Genomic DNA, 10223 nt, shown 5'->3' on the forward strand with positions numbered 1-10223 from the left:
AGGGGTGAGGAGAATAGCATAAAAAACTATTTTTCTAAAAAAAAAAAAATCTACTCTCTAACCAAACACTAGAAAATATTTTCCGGAAAAAGTTTTTCACTCACCAACCAAACAAGGGAAAGAAAGATTAACTATCCATTTGAGCATTAATTGCTGACATCAGTTCCAAGTTGTCCATACCAGTATTTTAAAAGGCGTGGGTGTAAGGCGAGGTGTTTTATATATGCCTCAGCGAGGCGTAAGCCAATAGATATTTAATTTTTAATATTTTATAAAATAATATAATTATAATAAATATTTATAAACAGGTAAAATTGCATAAAAATTGAGAAAACTATAAATATGTGAAAAATATATATATTGCTACCCTTGTCCCTCACAGCACCACCCTTGAAGCTGAACCAAATTCTTGTGCCGCAAGTGACAACCGTTTTGGTACCCTACTATATGTTTGGCCTCCATTTCTTCTTCTCTCGTATCTGTCCATCTTTCTGATGGTGAAGGAAGAAATTATGACAATAATTGCGGTTAACAAGTTGATGGTTAACCGCGGGTCGAAGCACTAAAAGAAAAGGACCGGGAAACGCGGCGGCATAGGAACCACGGGACCCCTTACTAGTAAAGGCAAAATGGAAGTGCGCTCCTGCGCACCAGCTGAAAAGGCCCTTTCCCTTTTTAATAATATAAGGTAAGCTTTATAGCTCCAACCTAATCAAGGGGCTTTGATGCCCTTTGTATAGGTTGGGTTGCTGGATATAGGATCCTCGTAGTAGGCTGGACCAAGATCCAGCCGAGAGAGGGCAGTCTTTAGAAACAACAGGTTGGGAAAGCAAGAGAACGCTTCGCGTTTTCTTATCTTCTTCCCGCCCTAGGAGTAGCACAAAAAGAGGGATTAGCATTATTGACCCAATGATAAAGCACTAACACCTTCCTCGTTGGGGCTCCGCGCACTGGGAAAAGGCTGACGCGACGGGAAATCGGCCACTAGTTACAAAGCTCCAATAAGGTATTGAGAGGGCTATCACAGTCAGGTGCGAATTGATTACCCCAATTTGTAAACTACCCCTCTTCCTATTTAGGGAGTTGAGGCGAAAAATGGCTTGATGAACCGTTCGCCACGCACCGGCCAATGTGCTCTATCCCCACAAAAAACTAGTCAAAATAATCTATTATACACTACTTGGAAGCACAAGTAACTTGAATCGAAAAGAATTAAGCTTTTTACATGAAAGAACAAAAAGAATGACTAACATGCAATTTAAACTTTGAACTTGCTGGTATAAAAGAGAATATAGTTCTCCTTGTATTTATAAAAAAAAAATTGAATATTTGTTGAATAAAGGATTGGGAAAGACCATGAATTAGGGCGTCAATCAATAAAAAGATCTTGACTTTTAAATTTAATATATTTCAGTTTCTTTTTTTAAAAATTTTGAATAATTACCAAGCTGACTTTTGAGAATTTAGGCATTATATGAATGACTTATTCAACAAATTTTGTTTTAATTTGAAAAGGTCTTTGGAGCTTATGCCTCACTAAAAAACGCGCCTCAAACATCCGGGCGTACGCCCCGAATTGTTGGGCGCTCCTTTAGACTTTCGCCCCACGCCATCGCCTCAGGGCGTTTTTGGTTGGCCTCGCCCCGAAAACGCCTTTTAAAAACACTGGTCCATACTTTGAGCATTCTTGAGAAGCTGAAACTGCAAGTAGATCAATTTAATCATCTGTAAAATGAATCAACTATCCCCCTTTTGAGAGGAAAGAAAGATTATTTCTTCTAGCCATGCTCCTCAATATTCATACATTTATAGTCAATATTTTTGAAAGTTCGCGCTCCAATTTTGGGGAGAAGATGTGGACGGATACAATCAATCATCACCTGACAGATCTCCCCAACGAACGTTGTGCTTTGCAGCTAGATAATGTGCTCCTACTGGACCCCTACTGCCATACGGATAAAGCTCTGGCGCGATCTTCTTCTCTTCTAGTTCCTTCAGCAATGGTGTAAATAGAGCCCATGCAGCATCCAGCTCATCACTTCTAATGAACAATCTTCGCTCTCCTTCTATTGCATCTAACAGAAGCCGCTCATATGCATCTGGTATTTCACCTCGATACCTTCACAAACGACCAAAAATATGGAGTAAGATAATTTTGAAGTCAATTGAAATGTCTGCCTCATGTAATCTAAAAATAATCAGCCATTATAAGTTATTCATCAGAAATAAAGAACATTGAGAAATCTGTTGCAAATTATAATCCTGGCTCTATATTAAAGAATCTGCTGCAAAGTATATTCCTGGTTCTATATCAGATGTATTTCATCGATCCCTGAAAGCATTATAGCATATATTCACAGAACAAACAGGAAATGGTGAAGTGCAAGAAAACTTAAGCAGTTATAACGTTTTAATAACTAATAGTCGAACAGTATTCTCTTACTTTGCTTTGTAAAGAAGATTAAGGTCACTCCGGTCAAGTCTCATTCCAAGACCAGGAACCTTGTTGTTAATTTTCAAATATATGGCTTCATCAGGTTGTAAGCGCAGAACTAGCTCATTTGTGGCCTTATCTAGATCAGTTCCAAAGTTCTTTTTGTACAAATTTCCAGGAACATGTCTGAACTGTACCCTGATCTCCGCCCTGCATTTTCAATGTTACAAGACTTAGGATCATTTTGTATATATAGCTGAAAATATCATTTATGGATAAAAGGACAATCCACCAACCTCCTAGTATGGAGAGCTTTTCCAGCTTTCATGAGGAAAGGAACCCCGTCCCAGCGTGCATTATTAATAAAGAGTGCAGCAGCAGAAAACGTTGGAGTGACACTACCATTTGGCACAGTTGGATCGTCTGTATAAGCTGGATATAACTTACCACCCTTGCTATGACCTTTATACTGGCCAAGTACCACATCTTCAAGTTGCAATGGCCTCATTGACCTTAAAACTTTAACCTGAACCACCAAAACAGTCAGATCTAATTATGGACCATGTTTATTATATGATCTTGCAAAGTATTATTTCTGTTTATATTCACTTGGAGGATCTCTGTTTTTGTGTAATGCAGGATTATGAGAATGGTTTGCGGCAAACATCTGGATACCTTTTCATTTCTGATGTCCTCAGCATCCATGCTGACCGGTGTTTCCATAGCAAACAATGCTAATATTTGAAGGAGATGATTTTGCATTATATCTCGGATGATGCCGTAATTGTCAAAGTACCTGAGCCAAAAGAGCAATAAGTTAGAGATCCAACTCCAACAGAATTTTTAAGTAGCTGTAGCAGAGTAATGAACCTCACCCTCCTCGTCCCTCGGTACCAAAATCCTCCGAAAATATGAATTGGACATTGCGGATGTAGTTTCTGGACCACAGAGGCTCAAAGACAAGATTCGAGAAACGAAGAACGGAGAGATTCTCAACAAGTTCCTTTCCCAAGTAATGGTCAATTCTGAAAGAAAACCAACATAATCAAACTTCAAACCACGTTTATCCACAAAGAAAATGCAGTTAATCTTACCGGAATATTTGCTCCTCAGTTAGGTACTTCTTTAGGCATCTGGTCAGCTCGCTAGATGATTCTAAGTCACGACCAAACGGTTTCTCAACAATGACCCTTGTCCACCCACTTGTTGAAGAAGCTTTAAGACTTGCACATCTCACCACATCCACGAATATATTTGGAGGTATTGATAAGTAAAACAACCTATTAGCAACCCTACAACCCTAAAATGTGATCACATGATCAGCATTCACAATCAGCTTTGTATCATTCATCTGAACAGAGCATCACTATGATATATGTTACATACTGGGCCTTTCGCTGCTAGATTAAACATTGCTCCAATATAGGCATTACATATGAGCAGTGATGGTTGTATTGGTAGAAAAAAAGACATGACACGTAGACTATCAACAAGCTGATGGAGCATAACACATGAAACATCGATGTAAGGACAAGTGGCACTCTTAATTAGACGAATTAAAGAATGCAGAAAAGGCACGAGTGAAACACCCACGGGGTTGCATTAAGGAAAGAACCAGACCAGACAGCTATTAAAAGAGAAACAGGAGCGAAATGAATGAAGGCTGCAAAGAAGAGAAGATACACGAACTTGATGTAAATAAGGAAGGGAAATCGGTACAGTTACAAGGAATCTTTAGTCATAAATGTATCTGTTACGGTAATATATGGTAATGGGCAATCAATACAATTAATGCCATTAGTGAGCCCAAATTAAGAATGTGAACCGTTATAATTGTATGCTCCTATATAAGGACAAAAATCTCATTTGTAATGGCAGGTGACGATTATTATTGAAATCCACACTATTATAGTATTATTCTTTGCTTATTTCTCCAAGCTTTAAGCCTTAATTTGGGGAGTGATTATTAGTTCATTTCTTATTTTCCTTTGTCAATCATTTCCATTCTTTGATCTATTCTTCCAAAATTGTTGGGAAAGTGAAGTAAGTCTTGGTTATTAGTAACCCGATTTCTTCTAGATATTGACTTTGACCGAGAAATTTATTTTTGGTTAAACAATGGTATGATAGTTTCTATCAGCCATAGGAGTTATATCTCACTTTCTAGTTTACTGGAATATCTGATTTGAGAAATGCAATTGAAGAATAAAGTTCCCATTCCCATTCCATTCCACTCTACAATGGATTCCCATTCCAGATTCTTTTCAATAAAATGCAAGAATAAAGTTCGTTACCTTTACTTCACGTTCTTATTGAAGCTGAATTTTAAGTCTCTTTCTTACTCAAAATCTTCTTCATTTACTATATTTGATGTGTGCATGCTAGGATCTCGTATGAAAGGGATGGTAGCATGAGTAAATTAATCATCTAACATATGCAAATTGTGTACTTCTTACTAATAGTTGATTAGCATATTGAACTAAGAAATGTTCTGGAAGTTCCCCTGTAACTCTCTTGTCACCTCTTTAGATGAAAATAGTCTCGTTTTAGGTTATTCCAGATTCTTCAACTTAAAAAGTATTGTAAAATTAGCATCAGTCAACCAAGGAAACTAAGGTTTTATTTTTTTATTTCGTACATATGTATGCATATACATATTTTCCCGGAGTCAAACTTTTCACATACTTCTCCATGTTCAGACTTTTCCATTGTTGGAACTAAACCTGTTTAACGGGCCGGGCTGACCCGTTTCCGGGCCGGCCCGAACCGGTAGTAACCCGGACCGGCAGTTAAGGGGCCGGGTGGGCTGGGTTAGGGGGGTTGGTCTGTGTAAAAAAAACAATTCCGGTTAACCGGACCGGTCAAACCCGGTCAAGGAAAATCACTGTTGAACCGGTTGACTGGCCCAGCCCGGCCCGGTTCAACAGTGATTTTCTGTTTATTTTTTTTTTTAAATTCATTTGACCATTGGTAACGGTCAGCTTCCAATTTGACCGTTGCCCCATGTATATTTTGCAAGAATAACTCTTTTTTGGGTAATTATTTTAAAAAATAACACTTTTAGTAATTACTAATTTAGCCCTTTGAAAAACTATAAAGTATAAATACATTCCCTCTTCTTCATTTCTTCACTCATCTTTCATTTCTCAAACTCAAATTCTCAATTCAAGTTAAATCATGCCCCGTGATTCTAGAGTGCACTCATATGTTTGGAAACACTTTGAGGTGGTAGAAGAAAATGAAAAAGTTCACAAAGTAAAGTGCAAGAACTGTGGTCGAGTCTTAAATCTTCGTCGAAAGTGGGAGGGCACATGCTGTTTAAGGAGGCATATGAAGAGTTGCCTTGAGCGTCCTCCAGAAATTCGTATTTAAGATTTTAAGTTGATTTGAGACAATTTGTGTTATTTTAAAATTATTAGACGTATTATGCTTAATGTTTTAGTTTGTTAGATTAATTTGAAGTATTATTATGCAATGAAAATTTGAAATGAAACTATGAAAGCCTTTGAATTTAACACTCCAGAACATGGCCAAGAAGGTCATATTGATTATGAAGAACTTACTAAGTCAATGCAAAACCTTTGAAGTTATACATTTATATTTAATAATTAAACTTTGAATTTACTCTTTTTTCATTAATTTAGTTGTTGTTAAATGTAAACTTTAATTTGCAAGTTTGAAAGTGCAATTTTATTCTATCTTCATTGTATTCTATTATCTTAAATTCTTAATGAAATATTCAAATATAAGAATTTTAAAGTCTTTGCATCCTTTATTCAAACACTCTTTTTATAAGATAGTTTTTTTGTTTTATATTGTTACTTTAGTTATACAAAAAAAAAAAAATCGGCCCGGCCCGGCCCCTTAAGCCCGGAACCGTTCCGGTTCAATTTTTGACCGGATGGGGGCGGACCCGTTAAGCCCGGTTGGTATAACCCGGAACCCGGCCGGGCCCACCCGTTTGTCACCTTTAATTGGAACATAAAAAAGTCATCCTACTTTTCCTCCTAAATCAAAATGTGTGATAAAGGGAGAGTGCATTAACTGTTGCATCTGATTTAGCTTTCACTTAATCCATGTATTTTCAGTCACCTAACATCTCCCACTTAGTTGACTAGCATCAGATCATTATAAATCCTTCATATAATCACTTTACATTGACATAAAATGTCATAACAAAACCTAGATGTGCTTATGCCATAGCATATTGTAGTCAATGATATCTAGCTCCACCTTTAGCGAAGGATTATTTACCTCAAACTTCAATGCACCAGTTAATCACTCCGAATATCTTGCCAAAAATATTTTAAACATCAGAGAAACCACTAATGTCACATTATGCCTATAAATGTTTCCGTTTCTTATCTGGAAAGTATGTACCTTACTCCTTGGGAGCAACAGGAAGTTGCGTTCAAGGGGTCACAGTTGGTGATATTCAGTGGCCACACAAATTAATGGACAATGTCGTTATCTGACATAGAGAATACTTTAAAGATGTGGGAGACTTGTCAAGAATTAAAATCCCAGTATTAGAAAAATATTAAACTAATTAAGATGATTAATAACTGATACAGATAAGAGGTAAAGATGTCATTCAATTCACTGTCATAGTTTCTTATTAGACATGGAGAAATGGACTGCTGACAGTGTACAGGCTTCCACAGAAAGTTATCACAAAAATGCTTGCATAAATTTATCGCCCCAAGTTTTGGAAGTTCTTATGAAAAGTATCATTTATATGCTCATTCAGGTAGATATGTGTTATCCGACAATGTATGAACACCAATAAGTAGAGACACATCCATTACCTCTTTTTCCTTCAATTTGTAATCCAGTTCTGCAAAATCATCCTCAGAATTGTACTGACCCGAATGATAAAAGCATCTTTCCAGAAAGTGGTCCATTTTGGCCTCGCAGTTCTCTCTGCATAGATTCCATCAGCTCCAAAACCATAAACACGGCAAATATTTGCATGTTAAAGGGACTTGACATGATGACATACCTCTGATCAATTCTACAAGTTAAGGTCTTACTGATCATATTTCTCAGCTCTTCATCACTCATTTTTGTTCGTGAATAACCAAAAACTATAAAATTCTGAAACATACAAGCAAAGACACATTATGAGCTACTTAAGATGGCTCTGCTAATTAATCTAAGCTCCGTTTTGTTTTTGTGTGTGATTAGTAGATAACATTATATAGTTGGAGATATGAAATTTAACCTCAGGCAGACAATCTTCATAAAAAAGAGCAAATAAAGCTGGAAAAATCTTCTTCTTGGCTAGGTCACCTGAAGCTCCAATAACAGTTATGCTGACAGTTGTCTCTACGTTTTCTAAATCTGTCAAAGGCACTTGCTCTGGCATAAATTTTGAAGCCGAACCTATATACATACACGTCAGGGATTTGGCATTTAAATTAACCAAAGGAAATATAAAGCATAAAATGATGTAAAGAACAAACCAAAGGAGATATAAAGCAGAAAATGATGTAAAGAACAAACCGCAGTTGGTGGATGGAGGTGAGCTATCATCAAGAACTAGAATTTCAAGATCATCCATTTTTAATTTACAATCGAAAAGCAAAAAAAGAATGCCTACAAGAGGTTTTGAAAACCTTAAACAAGATATTTTACTTTTACTACAAGTCCATCTATGGTTTATCAATGCAAAGAGCAGAAACTATTGAGTGAACAGAAAGGAAACTTTCCAAAGTTCTACAACACCATATATCTAATAGGATAAATGGTTTTTTTTTTCCTCTCTTTAATTTTTGGGTCCAACTCAATTATTGAGGAAGTTAAGCTTTTGGGATACTTTAGTAAAAAATAGCAGCCCGGTGCACTAAGCTTCCGCTATGCGCGGGGTCCGGAAAAGGGCCAGAACCACAAGGCTCTATTGTACGCAGCCTTACCATGCATTTCTACAAGAGGTTGTTTCCACGGCTTGAACCTGTGACCTCCAGGTCACATGGCAGCAACTTTACCAGCTACGCCAAGGCACCCCTTCTTTTGGATACTTTAGTACAGTACATAAATTGGTTTTAACACCCACTAATTTTGGATTAAACTGGATATGTCTTCTATAGTTCTATTCCAAGTCAAGCTGCACTTTTAAACTTAAAGAGTTAAGCAAACATAAAGAAAATCCTTAACCAGCATATCAAGAAAAGAATTTCAGCTATGGGTAAAGGGCAAGGTAAGTATTAAAAGTAAGTAAAACTACAAAGTCAGAGTTTACCAAATTACCCAACTAAATATATGATAAGCAATACATCAAACACTTGGAAGAAGATTAACTGAGCTAATAAAGAAATAGTACTAAATGCTAAAGACTGCATTTTTAAATGAAGATCAAACTCACCATCCAGCAAAGACACAGCATTTAGAGCAAACCCATTTGAGGACATGATCTCAAAATGCTTTCTTGATTGGATTCTTGATGAGTAAATTCCAGATACCCATTTAAGGGAATGGGCTTTAAATGGTAAAATATTAAACTTTCTGCAAAAATTATGTGTCCCATTATGGAAAGTACAAGGAGAAGTTGCAACTGAGGATGAAGAAGAAGGGTTCAATTGCAACTGCCCACCCATGCAGTTTTTTTACAAGATTTTTTAGCTTCCTTAATGTGAAAAAATAAAAAGAAAATGAGTTTATCCAATTGCAAAGTATTTATCTGAGGATATTATTTGGATATTGACAGATTCTTTGTCAATTGAAATATTTGATGAATTTAGCAGGAAATATCTGAATGCTGGCCCTTAAGTTCCCTTAAAGGCATTAGTAAACTGAAGTCCGCACCTTTCAAATGCCTCATCCTTTATATGAGGTCCATATTTTTTCCCCACAAGTTTATTATTATTTTCTTTAAAATATACCACCAGTCTTAAAATGTTGTTAAATATACACTTAAATAAACTAGAAATAAACCTCAACCAATTGAAGTTTGACGACGCCCTGAAAATTGAAACCAATTCCATTAGTCATTACAAGTATGAAATATTGTAAGATAGATCTATTAAAAAGGATTAAATTTGCACGAGTACCTTAATTAGAAAAGTATGCAAACTCTTAGGATCGTTTGGTTTGAATACAAGTTATGCTGAGATTATTTATGTTGGAATTAGTTATCCTGATATTATTTCTTATTGATTGTTTGGGTAAGTTGTATTAATCCCGGGATTGCAAATTTTATTGTTTTATCATGTGATAACTTATTTATGGATTACTATTTCACCATCTGTCATGTATATATTATCTCTATACTACTTTTAATCATGGAATAATTTATTCCAGAATTAGTTATCAAACAAGGGGTAAGACGGTACTAAACTTTTATCCCACAATTATTTTTGTTTATCCATCATATCAATTACTCCTTAGGGATCCTTCGGTTTAAAGACAAGTTATGCAGCAATTAATATTACATGAATCATAATGTAAGACTTGGTAATACATGGATTATAATATAGGGACTTAGTTATAATGTAGGGATTAATGATGAATGAATTGTAATACAAAGAATTATAATGCATGAATTGTGCAGTGTACGGATTAAAATATCTGTTTTGTTTACTTTTAAGAAATTATTTAATAGATGTTAATTATTTTGGTCACTTTATTATTTTAATTCATATATTACTAATCTCGTATTCTTTTTTCATATTTTATCCTACATAAAATAATTTTGGATAATTGATGGAGGTATTATTTATGAGGACAATTACAATGATAATCAAACAATATATTATGTAAGTGTTTTATGCAAGAATAAAAAGGTAACCAA

General features: G+C 35.7%; 1 protein-coding gene across 1 annotated transcript; it reads right to left on the bottom strand.

Annotated features, from left to right (window-relative positions):
• Positions 1–1716: 1716 nt before the first annotated feature.
• LOC107822069 (glucose-6-phosphate 1-dehydrogenase, chloroplastic) lies at positions 1717–9234 on the bottom strand. The gene is made up of 10 exons (XM_016648561.2): positions 8799–9234; positions 7659–7819; positions 7437–7531; positions 7243–7357; positions 3529–3734; positions 3310–3459; positions 3110–3230; positions 2731–2960; positions 2444–2644; positions 1717–2119 (listed from the first exon to the last, which is right to left on the bottom strand). Exons 1-10 carry the CDS (start codon positions 9028–9030, stop codon positions 1870–1872), a joined length of 1761 nt encoding a protein of 586 aa, XP_016504047.1. The 5' UTR covers positions 9031–9234; the 3' UTR covers positions 1717–1869.
• Between the last annotated feature and the right edge of the window lie 989 nt (positions 9235–10223).

This window comes from Nicotiana tabacum, chromosome 2, assembly GCF_000715075.1.
Source record: "Nicotiana tabacum cultivar K326 chromosome 2, ASM71507v2, whole genome shotgun sequence".
NCBI classification, from domain to species: Eukaryota; Viridiplantae; Streptophyta; class Magnoliopsida; order Solanales; family Solanaceae; genus Nicotiana; species Nicotiana tabacum.

Coding starts and splice junctions, on each gene's coding strand:
- LOC107822069 (XM_016648561.2), bottom strand. CDS start 9,030: ATGGGTGGGCAGTTGCAATTGAACCCTTCTTCTTCATCCTCAGTTGCA. Junction 7,532..7,658: donor ATGAAGATTGTCTGCCTGAG/GTTAAATTTCAT, acceptor TGTATGTTTCAG/AATTTTATAGTTTTTGGTTA. Junction 3,231..3,309: donor GGTACCGAGGGACGAGGAGG/GTGAGGTTCATT, acceptor CTTTTGGCTCAG/GTACTTTGACAATTACGGCA.